The sequence below is a fragment of the Heterocephalus glaber genome, unplaced genomic scaffold (genome assembly GCF_053883595.1).
Source record: "Heterocephalus glaber isolate CG9 unplaced genomic scaffold, H.glaber_assembly_v1.0 deba00001472, whole genome shotgun sequence".
NCBI classification, from domain to species: Eukaryota; Metazoa; Chordata; class Mammalia; order Rodentia; family Bathyergidae; genus Heterocephalus; species Heterocephalus glaber.
In genome coordinates this window covers 50,959,797-50,976,489 of record NW_028258315.1, presented here as the reverse complement: position 1 = coordinate 50,976,489, position 16,693 = coordinate 50,959,797, and the positions used below count along the sequence as shown (strand labels likewise).

The window sequence follows — 16,693 nt, the reverse complement described above, 5'->3', positions numbered from 1 at the left end:
CCTATGGGTTAAGGAGCCTCAGGCTGGCACACGGAGCTGGGAGTTCTCATTTCCCGTTGGCATCATCCTGAGCTGCTCTGGCTGAAGAAGAACGGAGGAAATACATGTGAGGAAAATCAGAGAAGAGAAGGTCAGGAACACATGTGAGCGTCAAGGGAAGGCATTTTAAATTAAAGAAATACGCCTTCCACAGCTGGAAGGACAAACTCCTCCGCCATCAGGGTCGTCGGTGACTGGGGGCTCTCTTTGTTCTTTTCCCTAGCTTATCACGTTTCCAGAGTTGGATGTGTCTTTCCTGTTCAGCTGTCCCACGAGGACAGAACTGGTGGCACTATATGACATACAGTGGGTGCTCGTATGGATGAGCACAAACGAACACATTCGGGGCTGTCGCGCACCCCCACCCCGCGTCTCATGTGCCCGAGGCGCCTGGCACGTAGTAGCCTGTCCCGACATCTGCAGAGCAAATGATCTGCAAGTTGTGGCCAGGGAGCACGTGGAGCTTTGGAAACCAGGACAGCAAAGGAGTGTCTCTGAGACCACAAAAGCGACTCTGGGGCGCGTGCGGAAAGGAGCGGCGGGCGACCGCGGGAAGAATGGCATGGAGCGGGGCGCCCCGCGGGAGGCGCTGCCTGCGCCGCGCCCGGGCTAGGCGGGGCGCAGCACGTGCGTGGCTCGGGGCGGCCGGGGGTGGGCGCGCGTGTGCGCCGGGGGGCGTGGGGTGTGTGCCCGCGCCGTGCCCCTGTGCGCGCTGCCGGGCGGCCGCCGGTGTGAGTCACGGAAGGACTCGCCTTTATAATCGCACTCGGGCTCTCGGAGCCGCCGTCTCGCCTGCCCGCTGTCGTGCGTACCTCCGCGCCCGACCGGCCCAGCGCCCCTGACCGCCCCAGCCGCGGCGCACGCCCGAGGGCGCAATGAGAAGCCCGCGCTGTGCCCAGGTCCTGCTCCTGCTCCTGCTGCCGCCACTGTTGCTCTCACCCTGGGCTGGGGACGCCGCGGTGATCACCGGGGTAAGAGCCCGGGCGCACCTGTCGGCGCGGGGCGCACACCGGGATTCGCCCGAGGGAATTGGGACTGGGGCGCAGAATGGCGTGCAGGGGAATGGGGAGGGTCGCCAGGGGCAGGGGACACCTGTCTGAGCCGCCCTTTGGTCCACTTGGGACCAAAGCTGCCGACGACTCGAGACACGAGAAAAAATGACGAGTGTCAACCACCACCTTGCCCACCACTTTCCACTTCTCCCTCCTGACCCCACAACCTCGCGCCTCGGCTTGAGTCTGTTTGCTAGGTGACAGAAGTTTCGTTGAGTCTTTTTAGGTACTTTTCAAGGCCCTGCAGTCCCGAACCGTTCAAAATTGACGACCCCTCCCTGAAATGCAAGGAGGCGAGAGGAATATCCCTAGTCCCGCCGGTCTTAATCCGAAATTCACGGAGTTTGCCCCCCCCCCGCCCTGTGTGTCCCCAGCAGAAACCCTTTGAAATGACTTGGGTCAAGGCCATATATGCGCTTTGAAAAGCAATTGTGGCCTCTTCCTCCCGGGTTCCGGTGTTTTTCTTTCTTTCCTTCAGCCTCTTGAGGTCCTCCCTGTAAAACTTTTCCGTTTCTGGGTCCTGATAAAGCACCTCCAGGACGTCAGGATGGAGGAGGCTGCCAAGCAAACCCTCTTTAAACCCAGGACGTCTTCATCACTTTTGGAAGTGGCGCCTAGTCAGTACTGTCCGACTCCCCACAGTTTTCTTTGTGTGTATCTGAAGAATGAGTGTACAGTACAAACTGGAAAGGTCTAGTCTAGTTTACCTCAATTATGCAAAACCTCTGCGACTTGCTCGTTGTTCAACTGTCTTACTCTTTTTTTAAATGTTGAAGTATTTCACTTCATTAAATTCATTTATTCTATTAAATTACTTCAAATATCAAGATACATGTTATCAGGCTTAATTAAAAATGGAATATATGTACTTTAAACGAGACATAGATAGGCAATAACATTTGATTTAAAGGAAGTGTTGTTATCAAGAGAAAATAAAGCTCTGTTGCCTCTCTATTAGTCAGTAGTTTGATGACGTTTTGAAAGCCCTGTACTATGACAGTATACAGTATTTGATTACATTCAATACATAGTTATGAACTTGCGGTATTTATTAGATTTTTTTAAATTATTTGTATAACTTTGTCAGTAGCCCATGTGGTTGAACAAAAGTTTGTCCAGGTCTTTTTAAAACATGAGAATTGTAACAGGGTTGAGTTTGTTTCCGTCTTCCCCTGCTGGCTCATTTTAAATGTCTCCTAATCCTCTGAGCACAAGATTCCTTTGCAATGTAAGTATCTTTTTGTTCCATTCACAGGAAAAGGCTAGTTGAATAGGTCTCCAATGGGTTAAGGATGAAGGGCATTAGGAAACAACTGTCCAATTAAAATTATATAAACTTAAGTAACTCTTTGCAAATTCTCCAAGAACTGAAGCTTTTCTGTTGCAAAATGAAATTTTATCACATTGTATGTCTATTGAAGAGGTTTGGGCTGGGTTTATTATGTGGTCGTGTGTGCTGCTGCTGTTGTAACTCGGTGTTACAAAAAGAGTATTTTTAAAGCTTTCTCTTAAGCCACATGGCAATAAAATGTAGTTACATTTCCCTGACAGGAACCATCTGGATTCAAATGAAAATCTCAGTGACTTATCTAGATATATATAGGATGTTAAACATCCAAGTGATTGATTGAATTTTAAAGGATTTTGGCTGGATTTTTGATTGTCTTATAAAAAGAGCTGGTGGGGCTTCAGAATTCAGGGTATTAAGCATCTGCTGAAATAAAATATTGGCTGAAACTCTCAGCTTAAGTATTTACTTTTTTTAGTAATACATAGGTATTTTGAAGTTGATTTATATGTCCATATAGATTTGTTAAAATTGTATTGGAAAAGATTGTTAACTGGACATCTCATCCATGGAATGTGATGTCTACGTATACATGTTTTCTGGCATACAGATTAAAAACTGGAAAATGGAAATGGTTGAGGGCTCTATATAATCCAAACCACACAAAATGAAATGATAGCTTTAGCCACATATTTGTTTAAAATAGATGGAAAAATTCTAACAGAGAAAGTAAATAAGCTCCAACACAATAATACTAAGAATGAGCCCATATTGTTATGTTTTGAGAAGTTATGACTGTCCTCAAGACTGAGTTCTTTGAAAGACTGGACTGTTTTAGGTGTTTCTAGCAAATGTACATTTAAATTTGTGCCTAAATTATAGACCTTTTAGCATCTCTCATATACAGTACAGGATGGTTTACTTTATCACTAGCAAAACAGTTATTGCGCAAGATAGTGTCCCATTTTTTGTTAACTCTGGGAAAGAAAAATAGTTCTTCAGATCCATTTTTATGCAAATAAATTTAAACGCCATTATTTGTGTTCAGTAGACTATGGAAAATCCTCCATAGTTGATTCTTTGATTACAGGTATTTACCAGTTTTATATTGGGAGCAGGTAGTTTGGGTAATTACTGTTAATAACTGCAGCTGTTACTTAAATGTATTAATCTGGAGGATGTTATGGGATAGCTAGGCTGATTTTGTAGTATGACATATGTACAACTTAAGCCAGTAATTTCCATTTTACAACTTATTCAGCTGAAAGAAAAGTATCATAAGATACAAGTCTTAATCTGTCCATTCTCAACCTATGAAACTTCTTTTTTAAAAGAGGAAATGGTGAAAATCAATTTAGTGATGTGAGAAACAGTAAATCTCATGAACCAAACTGCAAATATTTGAAAGGGAAAATGACCACTTCTAAAATTTACATCAGTGCCTTTATAGGTCTAGAGTGTTTCATGTCAGATTTAGAGACCATTTATATCTCTTTTTAACATTAGGCCCAATGTATTCTGCAGTTAATAGTCATAAAACCTTGTGATTCGATTATGTAGTTCCTAATGGGCATATATAGTGTAAGACTAATATAGACTCATTCTTTAAGTTCCAAGCCAATTCAGCCATAAAGCACTAGGAAAAGCTGATTTTGATTTTTTAAAATCTTATGTTTATGATTTTCATAGTGTAGGAGCTTTTATGTAGTCCATCTTTTAAAAACTAGAAAAATCTATTCTGGTAAGACTTTAGTATAAATATGTACAAGTAAATGAAGCTTACAGTTCCTTTTGTATATATATACATGATTATTAAAATCATAGTGTTGGGTATTTAAAGAGCATTTTCACTGCTAATTGTAGATTTCTCTAGCCTGTATCTTTCCCGTTGTCTGTATTTATCTGTTTGTTTATTGCATTTCAGGCCTGCGACAAGGACCCCCAGTGTGGTCGAGGCATGTGCTGTGCTGTTAGTATCTGGGTTAAGAGCATAAGGATTTGCACACCTATGGGCAAAGTGGGAGACAGCTGCCATCCACAGACTCGAAAAGTTAGTGTATCTATTTGCATTTATGGTAATTCTCCTCTGTTGCTGTATCTTAACTCCAAGCAAGGCCTGTATAAGACTGGAAGCCTGGGGTAGTGTCCCCGAAGTTGGACGTCAGAGGAGACAGTGATAGGAAAGAACCACCCTGTCCTATCCTGTCCACTATCGATGTTCTTGCTGGCGTTAGAAACATATTGTCAAAATAATTTCTAACAGATGAATAGGACCAGAAATTATTTAGGAAAAAGTGTATATCAGATTTCTAATATGTTTCTTTACAGAAACCAAAGTATAAAAGTTTCTGAGAAGACTTAGTATTAGACCTGCTGATAAAGCAGAAATAGGATTTGTGTTTTGTTTTTTCAGAAAATTACCAATAATGCCATTCCTCTTACATCTTAACTTAAAAGTTTGATGTTTTGTCTCTGTGCTCATAGAATACATGGTTCATGATTGGAGAGATTAATGATGTTTAATTTAATTTAATGAATGACATTTTAATTTTATTATGTAAAGGCCCAATCTTATAGTGACCTGAATAACATTTTGGGAAAGTTACTGTCACTAAGTGGCATAACCGGAGGACTTCAGGATGGGTTTGGACAGGGCTTTGGAGGTTATGCTTACCTGTGGGGCCCGCAGGTGTGCATTCATCAGGAGAGGGGTTGGAGGGAGGCAGAAAGGAGCAGTAAAGCGTGTGGCGCTGCTGGAAGGTGGGTTCGTGCCCTGCAAATTAAAGACATTTGGAATACTGTACAGCACCAGCAGATCCCCTAGGGCTGCCAGGTTGCAGGCCCTCACTCCAGTCTCTCCTCCCCCGTGTACTTGTCTGTGAATTGTGGTCCGGGGCATTGAGCCCCAGGCCGGAAAACTGGCTGAAGGCAGAACTCAACTTCTTTTTGCTGTTCTCGCTCCACATTTTATACTCTGTTGAATATTTTCAAGTCCAACAGAATTCTACCTTCTACTTTATTTTTTCCACATGTGATTCACCATTTACAACTATAATAGAACTAGACATCTTTCCTGTAATCTACAGTGCCAGATATCACTTAATATTTTGCCCTTCTTAGAGCAAACATGATTAAGTAAACTGTGGGCTGTGGGCAGAAATACAGGTTCTAGTTGACCCAACCCATCTGAAGACTAAATTAGCCGTTGACTTTTCTGTGGTTGCCTTGTGCAATGCTTCCTGTTACATCCAGACTATTCCTCCCTGTAGTTTCACCACACAAGACTGTATTGCCGTGTTCAAATATGATATGCACCTTTTACTCTTGGACGTCTGAAGACAGACAAGGTTTTAAAGCATGAGTTGTCACTCTCAATGCCAAACTCCCCACGAGTAGGTAGAGCGGCCCAGTCGCCTTGGGCACTGCTCTCAGCTCTCAGAATGAGGATTGGATGTGAGTCCTTATTGGTACCTTTCAGTCCTTGTCTCTGAAAAGTTACTCTTCCCCTTCTCCTTCAGGAATTGTGGCACTTTCTACAGTGTTAGAGTAACTTCACATGTTCTAGACATGTGAAATCTATCTAGTATTGTTTCCTTAAAGAGCAAGTGGCGTGCAACACGACTGTGGAACTCTTTTCATGTTAATAATAATAGTTGCCACTTGTTAAGTGCTATGATGGGCCAGATGCTGTGTTCTGACTGTTGCGTGTTCTGACTGAATACTCACCACAAGCCTGTGGGTTAGGTTATTTTTGTCACATTCTATATACAGCCACATTAAGCTTTAAAGAGGTTTAGAAGCAAGTCAAGGTCCCACAGGGATGTGCTAACCTTCCCTTCTTTCTGACATGCCATCGTCCATGTGGTCCTGTCATGGAGTTCCTCTGCCTCTGTGAAAAGAAATATTCTGTTAATTTGAACATTTTTAAAGTACAATTAACCAAAAATAGCACGGATGGATAACAGAGACTAGATTATTCACTGGGATAAGGGCTAATGGTCTGGAGTGGGGATCTGTGCCCTGTGGTAGTTTTGATAAGTTTTCCAAATCTGAGATGTTTGAAAGAGAATCAAATTGTCCCCTGGTTCCTCAACAACTTCAAATTCAGATTTAGTGCCATGTCACTTCTAAAAGTTAACAAAATCAATCATCTCTCCTAAGCCTATGTTTGTCTTTTTTTTGTAATCACAGGTCTAGTAATAAAATCTTGAACAGATAATGGTTTCCATAGTAAAATTAAGTATTAAAATAACAGAAGCAGTAAAAGATAAGGTTTATGTCAGATTTTATATTGCCTCCATTCAGATGTCTACTTGGAATGATTTCTAGAACTCAATTCATAACATTTCCTACTATTATTTTTTCTTTTCATTTTTAGAAATATATTTTCAAAGGTCATTTTGATGACCTTCTTTTTGTATGTGGTACCGGGGATTGAACTCAGGACCTTGCGCTTTCGAGGCAAGCACAGCACCACTGAGCTAAACCTCCAGCTTGATGACCTGTTTTAAGAGTAGGTCCTGGAGTTGCTACTTGTTACAGATGAAAACAACATTTTCTTTTTTAAAAATCTGATTATGTATGGTCTTATGTATGGTCTCCTCAAAACAAATTGAGGAAAAAGTTTTTTATAAATATATCCTGGTAGACATTATGGTACAGCATTTAATTCTACTCAAGTTAAATGGTTTCATAGTAGATAGAAAAAATGGAGACACTATAGAAAATTATTTTGTCATTTTGGTTTGGCACACCTGTTAGCCAGCAAAATACATTTGAGTAAAATGAACAGGGTTTGATGAATGAAACTGAAAGCTGTAGGTGGAGACTGATAGCCACTGAGGTTATTTTACCCTTTTATTACAGATGCATCAGATGAGTTGTAGGGTTTACAGTCACTACCATTTTATAATTGTATAGTTTTTAACTTTATATTTGATAATTATATTCTATCTCTATAGGTAAATACTTTTTTCCTTCTAAAAAAAACATATTTTGTAAACACATTTTAAGCAAATAATAGTTTTAACGGGTATTCATTTGTAATAATTTCTTAACAGTTAATGAATAACTTTCTGAGTCATGTCTGCAGGAAATGGTTTCTGTTTATAAAATAGATATTCTAATTTCTATTACTAGCTATACTTTTTAACAGATTTTTGGTTCTCATAATAAAATTAAGTGAAAAAATAAGTATTAAAAGACAAGGTATTGGGCTGGGGATTTAGCTCAGTGGTGCTGCCACCTGCCTTGCAAGCACAAGGTCCTGAGTTCAATGCCTGGTACCGGAAAAAAAAAAGACAAGGTATTATGTTAAATTTTCTATTCTACTTCAATTAATATAATTAATATTTTAATTTTTATTGCCTGTTATTTTATCTTTTTTTGCAATTTAAGCCAACTGTGTTTCTCTAAATCTTGTTTTTAATTTGCTCCATTTTTTTTTCAATGTGGGATTGAACACAGGCCTTGCTCATGCTAGGCAAGTATTCTGCCACTGCACTGTAACCTGACTCAACTCTTAAACAATTTTAGCATTAATTTTCTTTTTTTTTCAACTTTACTTTAAAACGTGGCATATATCTTTTCCTATTCTGAAGGGAAAACTTTTAAAGAAAACACTGAATCTTATTTGTTTAAAGAAAAATTGAAAATTTAAAAAAATTATTAGTGATTTCCATTTTTAAAGCTAACCTATGACAGAACATTGTAAACATAATGTCAGATACAAACTTTTTAAAAAGTTAATCATTTAATAAGTATAAACTATAATCAGTAGAACTAAAAAATTTCATGATCGATGGTTAGAAGAAAGCACAATATGCTCATGTCCTCATTTTTTCCTGTCATGGATGTCAAGACCTACAGTCTACATTGATCTCTTGGGGTAGCATCATAGCTGTGGTTACAGGTTCAAATCAAAGAGATTTGCCAGACATCAGTATGCTTTAGTCTAAGACAGGGTTTTCCAACTTTGGTGTTACATACCCTTTACCCAGTTTCTCCGAATAGTAGCACCCTGCCAAGCTATGATCCAATATCACAAGCAGGATGTTGGTGTTGATATTATCAAGTTCCATCACCACAAGGATCCCTCACTCTCCCCAGAAGGCACTTTTGATTTCTTTTCTTCTATCCCTGCCCCAAATGCTTTATAGCCAGCCCAACTACCTTAGGTACCCCACAGCTACTCCAGGAGATATTTGCTTTGGGACAGTGGGCTTTTGGACATGGATCTATCCTAGATGACTCTGCCCTGCAGCCTTTCTGGGGGATTCCATCCCTCTGCAACCTTCCATGGGGCAGGGTGGAGGTGCCCTTCCCTACCCATGACCAAATAGAAAGCCTGACACAAATTACATGTGCCCACCTTTTTTTCTATATAAGGAAACTCCCCATACTCTTAGTGAGTTCAGCCTATGTGCTGTTCCCCCTGATGCTGCCACATAGTCCTAATATTGCCTCTCAGATGGCATTTTGCCTACTTATGATTTCTATCTCAAGTAGACCATGCTGAAGTGGTACACTTAAGAGCTGTTGACATTGAAGGCTACTGGTATTAAAAGCAAACAGCAGCCAGAGCTGTAACACTGTAAATGGCTAGCAGCAGAGAATGATGAAGAGCTGCAGAGAATTGCTAGGAGCCATGATCTCTAGTAGCCAGAAGAGTTCTCAAGGCCTGCTGATAGTTGCTGGCTCTGAGCAGCAAGGAAGGCCTCTAGCCCTAAGAGCTGATAGCTACTATTCAGAGCATAGGGCCATTAACAGTAAATTAGCTACATTTTGACAATTTGTGATTTCTATGCCAATTGACCAAGAACCCTCAACTAACTGGTAACATTTTGGAAGCTCATTATGGGGACTTTCCCTTTTATAGGTCCCTAAAGAAGAGGATGGACAATAATGATGATCATAAACAGCTCAAGAACTTTCCCATTTATTATTTGCATCTTTCTTATAACAAAAAAAACCTCAAACTAGTTGGTGAAAAACTGGGCAAGGATCTACTGAGTATACAATGTCAAAAACCAAGCTCTTTGTCACTAGATGCTTACAGATATAAATGAAGGAGGAAAATTGCCACAGCCTGGTGAGGTTAAGAAAAGCTGTGAGGATGGAGGAATGTGTGCAGACTGGATTTTGGAAAAAGAACCTGAGTTCGAATGAGAAAAGAAAGGGCATCAGTTGTAAAGAGACCTGCAGTGCTTACAGGAAGAGAGATCTGTAATCCTTACAGGAAGGTCAGTTGAGGAAGATCCAGACCGATGCTTATAGAGTCTTCATGCCCTTAATGAGAAAAAGAATTCAAAGATATTTTGCAAAGTTCCACAAAAACATATGACTTCCTGAACACATTCCAAGGGCTCCTCCTGGATTCAAGAAGGGTCTATGCAAATGAGGGGCTGCAGCCTACCTGACTTTGCAGTGGCTCCGACTGTGAATTTGGTGGTTGAATCATATGGGGCCTGCTTGGTGCTGAGTGTGTACAGACAGGGGACCAGAGATGGTGAGTGGTTTGTGTTCGGGAATGAGTTTATAGTCTGTGCAAGAGGTGTGGGGTAGAGATGACAATCATTTAACAAATATGTTCTTGAGTGTCTTTTATGTGCCAGGCTAAGTGCTGAATGTTCATAAATAAAATAGGCACAGCCCACTCTTCAGAGAGCCTAGAGTCAGGGCATGGTGGTAATTGAAAAGAGATCACAGCTTGGGACAAAATAGGACTGAGCAACTGCAAGCACTTTGAGTTTCTAGCTGGGTGACCTCAGATATGTTACTTCACCTCCAGAGGCAGCTGCTTCTCTGGTCTCATGAGGGACCAAGGGAGAAACTGGCTTGCAGGTTTGGGTTGATATTTATTCTCAATGCCTTGTGAAGCCTGATGCAGGGCAGGTAGGGGTGGTGGTTATTTTTCCTTTCTGCTGCCTGCATGGTGCTCACCACCCAGAGTGATCATAGTGTCCTGATACATGCAGTGTAAGTCTGAGCACTACGAGGGCATTGAGGAGCAGCTGCCTGTCTTCCTGGTTCTGCCTTTCATCATTAACGTGGCAGCCCTGTGATGGTCAGGGGCTTTTCCTCCGGTTCATCACTGTACCTCACCACCTAAAATAAGGACCAGTATGCACACGGCGCTGAGTACATGTCTGTTGAGTGAGCAAATGAAATAAACATACTTGGTGGGCTCCATTTCTAACAGTTTGACATGCTCGTCATCTTTTACTTAACTTTGGGCTCATTTTTCTTGGGCATTGTTGCTTCTTGTCAGTTTTTCTTAACCCCAGCACCATTGACATTTTGGGCTACATCATTCTTTGTTGTCCTGGACATTTAGGATGTATAGCAACATTTCTAGCCTCTAGTCACTTGACATGAATAGTACCCCACGTTGACAAACAGGAGTGTCTCTGGATCTTGCTAAGTGTTCCCTGTGGGCAGAATTGTCCCTGGTTGCGAAACACTTGTACATGCAGAAGTTTTTGGCTTGGTGAAAGAGAAATTCTCAAAGCCTTAGGGTCAGAGGAAATTGTCAAGGTCATTTACTATCAATTCTCACAATTCTTGTAATTGTCTAGGCCAATACAGAAGCACACACTTCCTCTGCTGTATTCTTGGTGGCAGCAAGTGAATCAGCCCTTAGCATACTCCTTGACTCACACAGTGACAGAACCATTCTGAGCACAAGTCTCCTTTGAGCACATGGGCAGTGTGCCTGTATGTAGACACTGTGGTTAGACCCTTGGCAGTTATGATGTGTCAGAAGGACAAAGGCACTGGGGTAGCTCAGGTATTTCTTGCTATGCCCACTGACCACACCAAACCCTGCCATCCTGTTGCTTCCCTTTCTTTCATTTGTGTTTATTGATCTCAGTCATCTCCCTGACCCTTCCAGAACCATTTTGGAAATGGAAGGCAGGAACGAGAAAAGAGGAAGAGAAGAAAAAGGAAAAAGGAGGTAAGAAGACTGCAAGCATGATACCACTAAACGATACACCCAGATTATTGGCCTTTATTTTATTGGACTACCATAGAGTTGGGTCCATCCTATCAGTTTCACCCAAAAGTAAGGTTAGAATGGTTCTGCCACTGTCTGAAGATGGCCTTTTTATATAAAATCTCTTTGAAGGTATCTAGAAGATGCTTCTCAGATTTTCTCTTGAGCATAGATAATTGGTGTGGGGTGGCCTCTTTGTAGACTAGGACAGGAAATACATTAGACTGATACCAAATACAGTATTTGTATTTGGTAAAAGGAAGAATACATTTCTCTGCTGTGTTAAGCTATGGAGGGATCCCTGACGCACGGGTCTCCAATAGCTGGCCCCTTTCATGTTACCCTGAATTGGCGCTGTTTGCCATCTTGTTTCACTGATTGTCACATGTCTCCACGCCTGGGGTTACACTTTGTCCACACAGCTTGCAACACTGGCAGATACTTGAAAAGGCCCTAGTTCTAGGGAAGGGAAAATGATTTTGGCTTGCCTTACTCTTGAAGGCATGGATATTTTTGAGTGTACTCCACTTGCCATTGACACAGGGAACCACTGTGCTGGTCACTGGTGACATGGGCTGGGTTCTTAGGGGACTTTTGGAGTGAAGTAAGCCTGTTCCTGAGAGGTCAGGGCCTGTGGAGTTCCACTTCTGTGACTTGAACTTACCTCCTTCCATAATGTTCCTTTAAAAAAAATTTATCCCCGGCACTTTGACACCCAGTATCTGTATGCAAATGTGTGAACTTAATGTATTATTTATTTATTGTGATTTATACTTGCTTATTGTGTAGATGTGGATATGCCAACAGTGTTGGGCTCTTCTTAAGGAGCTTCAGAAGCTACAAAAGAAATAAGAAAAATGAAAGACAGAAAGTGTGTTCTCTCTGGTCCACTACCAGCCAAGCTTCCAGTTCTAGATATTGCAATCTTGGACAGCTTGTGCCTCAGTCTCTCATCTATAAAATAGGTACGGTGAAACTATTTGCCATCTTTACAAGATGACATATGAAAAGGGCTGAGTATAATGTCTAACAGGTAAACACTAAAGAAACATGAGTCATTCTGCAAAATGATATCTCTACAGTGATCTGGTTTGGTTCTTAAGCTTTATCTGGTCTAACTCGGTCTTCTTTTTTCTTTAGGTTCCATTTTTTGGGCGGAGAATGCATCACACGTGTCCCTGTATGCCAGGCTTGGCCTGCTTACGGACTTCATTTAAGCAGTTTATTTGTTTAGCCCGAAAGTAATCATGTTAGAGTAGAAACTTTAAATGTGAACAGCCACATTGTGTCTATAAAGTCTTAACTTGTGATTGTGCCAGATAAAATTATGCCAGAAAGAAATGCTCTTGTTTCCTCTGCTTTCCAAGTGACATTTTTATCTTTGATTTTTTAAATGATTTTTTTTCTATTGAAAGGGAATTTTAATTTTGGATAGAAATATAAAGTGCAAAGCATTATGGAACTGGTTCTCATTTCCTTGTTTGTTTTTTGGTTTGGTTTGGTTTGGCTTTTTTAATGTCAGTAACTCAGCTGCTTTCACAAAAGTGAGGAGAATAAGAATTGACATTTTGTTAGAGGCACTTTTTTCTTACAACTCCTCTGTCCCTTCCCCACACAGAGACACATACACTTTTTGGTCTCTTGTCTCTTAGTTCTCAAAGAATTACAAAGCCCTCACTTTTTTGCTCTTCCATTTCCCTCACTGCCCTTTAGCATTTTAGAGAGGAAGGTCTGGATCTGTAGTTTGCTGGGAGAATCACTGGTTCAAACTGAACTATTTGCCCGATATGTTTAACAGTGACAAGAGGATGTAGTTGAACTGGATACTCCCAGCTACTCCTTGGAGGGCAGAGAATTTTCCTGCACCTGTCTAGCCCAGTGAACTTCAACTCTGCTCTTTGTTGTAAGGACAGAAAGAATAAAAAGCCAAATTATCTTAGTCCAGATTTCTAGATTTTGGGTTTTGTTTAAACAAAACATCTTTTCCAATACAATGATTTTTTTCTCTCTCTCTTTCATGAAATTTATTTGTTTTAAATTCTCCTGTTAGAGATGTTCTAAAAAATGTCACTTGATGGGCCAGGGTTTTAGCTCAGCGGTACCTCCACCTGCCTCCCAAGTGCAAGATCCTGAGTTTGATCCCCGGTACCAAAAAAAAAAGTCACGTGAGGAAATATTGAGTTTAATCTGGCATAACAGTAGTCATCATTTTTAAATTGGAATTAAGTTATAATTTAAACTTTATTTGTAACCAAAAGGTCTATCATAATGGATTCCCTGGTATCTTGCCATTTGTACCTGTATCAATATTGCTGTGTAAAAATTCTGTATCAGAATAATGACAGTACTGTACATCATTTGATTTATTTTAATATTATATCCTTATTTTTTTCATGGTTTTATTGTGAGCAGATTTCTATAGAGGCCACATCCAAAAATGGGTGAAGACTCCAAAGTCAGTAAAATAGGCCTAACACTACGTGCATTTCTATGTTACATCCAGAAAAGTTGTGTTTGCCTGAATTTTAAGGTAATCTAAAAGAAATAAACAATGTGTACATCAATGAAGTTTTGGAGCATGAAAGAAAATCATGACATGTAGAAGTGATTGTAATCAGGAGTGGACTCATGGGCTTTCAGGGTATTGATGGAGCAGGCAGGGAGTGTATCATGGGGGGGAAGGCAGCATGCTAGGTGCTAATCATACAGCCATGCCAACGTAGGCTGGCCTTGAAAACCCACTAAGTATTATAAACTGGTTTAACCTCACAAATAAACAACATATGAAATGAGTTTAACTGACTAAACTTGGCCCATGCTAACCCACCAAATGTTCCTCCCACCAAAAAAAAATGTCCATTTTATAGTTATTTACCCAGCCAGGATTTACAGTTGCCCATTGTGTGGGCTTTTATCCCTTGGGCTAACATGTCCCATAAACATATAGGATCTTGCTGCACTAATTACCATAGTTGGTCAGAAAAGTAGTATTTTTTATTTAGTTTAGTTTGGGTTCAAGAAACATTCCTCCCCAGTGTTTGTTGAAAAAGCTTGACTTCAACAAGTGGAATTATGGGTGAAGGAACAGGCACTCCAGCAATCCTGCTAAATTTGTTTTCACATAATGTTACAGACATCCTTTTCATAAGTGGTGAGAACTTATTTGGGCCAATCATCTATTTTCACCAAAGTTAAAAACATAACCAACTCATACACAATTTTGCTGTCACATATACCAATTCAATTTTTTTTTAAATTGATACCTAATTGGATAGACTATGTGTGTAAAACCAAAGCCAAGGGAATGAAAGCGCAGTCTGTGTGGAAAATTAAGAACTGCGCTGGCTGGCTCAGTGCCCCAAAATGAGAGCAGAGTTTTGTCATTTGCTACCTTTCCCTTTGGTTACTGTTCTTACTATTTTTAGTGTACCCTTCTATTTGGAGATTAGTTTTTAATTTGCTACCATAAATGACACATCTCAAGTAATTGTTTCAAAAATCTCATAAGGTTCTTGGAGATTTTTTTAAAAAATCATTTTATGCAGAGAATATGAAGCCTGGCCCTGTAAGGACTGTGGTGCTGTTTCTTCCAGTTCCTAGCATGCTCCTGCATTAGTGTTGGGACTTCATAGACCATTTTCTACACAGTAAGGCAAGTAGGATTTTCCACAAGAAAAATGAAGTCCCCAGTAGATTTTGATTAAAATATAGGCAGTGCATTCCACCCATCATAAGATAGAAATAGACCTTGTGCCAAACTCAAGTGGACCTCTGGATTTCTTTTCCAATGTTGACTTTTATGTAAACTGCCATCTCTAACTTTAATGTTTTATTAAAAGCATTTTTATACATTTTATTAAACATATTATTAAAAGCATTTTCCTCAGAAACCCTTCAGTTTAATTGAAGGCCATCATGTTTCTCAGCATTTCTTTCTTTTTCTTTTTTTTAGTACGGGGGATCGAACTCAGAACCTTGGCTTCCGAGGCAGATGCCAGAACCACTGAGCTAAATGCCCAGCCCCATCAGCATTTCAATGTGGCTCTTTTGGTAGAGCCTTACAAAATCAGTCTAGTGATAGGATAGATCAGACATCTAAACCAGTTTTCCTCTTTATTTGCTTCTTTATTTGCTCTAATATCAAAAATATTATCCCACTCTTTTCCAGCTTTGTTTTGTAAGTGACTAAAGTTAGGGACTATTTTAGTTTTAAAGCAGGACATTTTTTTATATCCGGTGAAGATTCACTGGCAACCTTTCATGATTTCTCTTCATGTTGCCATGTATTTCAGATAATATCCTCAGAATTTGACTCTCTGATCTCTCTCCCTAATTTGTTCATTCTTACTACTCCCTTTTGTGTTAAAGTTTTATTGCTTCCAGTATTTTTAAAAATTTTAATTGGGCAATAAACTTGTATATATTTATGGTACACAACATGATGTTTTGAAATATGTATACATTGTGGAATGGCTAAGTGGAGCTAATTAGTATATGCATTACCTCACCTACTTATGTTTTGTGAGAATGCTTAACATCTGTTCTCAGTAATTTTCAAGTATGTAATATTAACTGTTGTCACCATGTTGTAAAACAGATCTACAGATCTCTCTTCTAGCATCTTTTAATATATCCTACAGATGACAGTCTTTAACAGTATGATTTTTAAGTGAACTTTATTACCCTCACCAAAATATATGTTCAGATTTTTCAAAGTTGGCAATGCCATTAACATGCTGTTCTTGGAGTACCATTTGAATTTCTCCATCATCCAACCTGCTCAGCGATTCCAGTTCAACTTGTCTGAGTCTAGGTATTGAAGGTTTTTTTAAGCTTCCTGATTAATTCTAAAACATACTCATAGTTAAGAGCCACTAAACAAGAATAAAGGATTTCATTTCTATGGAAAGGCTTCTGCTAAATGTGACACTATTTGATGAGACACCTCCCTAGTTAGTTTAGAAGTGAAAGCAGTAGCTAAAAGTCTTGTCTTTTCTTGCCACCCTCAACAGTTCCTGTAGTCCTCAGTACAAATGATTGTTTTCTGTTATTCTAGAGGGAAGCTCACAGACTGCAGAGGTATAGTGGCAGTTGCATGCAGCTCATGTGAAGAGTCTGTGCAGAGATCCCTAGAGTTAGGCTAGGGAGGCAGGCCTGGGCCTCACCAGGCTGGCCATTGGCTCTCCCATGAACCCTCGGCTGTCTTGGACCTCTGATGTTCAAGCACACCTTTTGGTTGACTCAGCCTCTGAAATCCCCGACAGATATTCCTTCCTCCAGCCCTTTTCCCTGATAACTCAGGATTTCACCTATTCTGCT

The 16,693-nt window shown here is 40.3% G+C and overlaps 1 protein-coding gene across 2 annotated transcripts; it reads left to right on the top strand.

Moving 5' to 3' along the window:
• Positions 1–655: 655 nt before the first annotated feature.
• Positions 656–16,239, top strand: Prok2 (prokineticin 2). Of its 2 annotated transcripts, XM_004854206.3 has the most exons (4): positions 720–1,010; positions 4,304–4,429; positions 11,273–11,335; positions 12,515–16,239. In XM_004854206.3, the coding sequence occupies exons 1-4, from the start codon at positions 915–917 to the stop codon at positions 12,617–12,619; spliced, it is 390 nt and encodes a 129-aa protein (XP_004854263.1). In that variant the 5' UTR covers positions 720–914; the 3' UTR covers positions 12,620–16,239. The 2 variants fall into 2 exon arrangements, with proteins under 2 accessions (XP_004854264.1, XP_004854263.1); XM_004854207.3 differs by lacking the exon at positions 11,273–11,335 and having other exon boundaries at positions 656–1,010.
• The last annotated feature ends 454 nt before the right edge of the window (positions 16,240–16,693 follow it).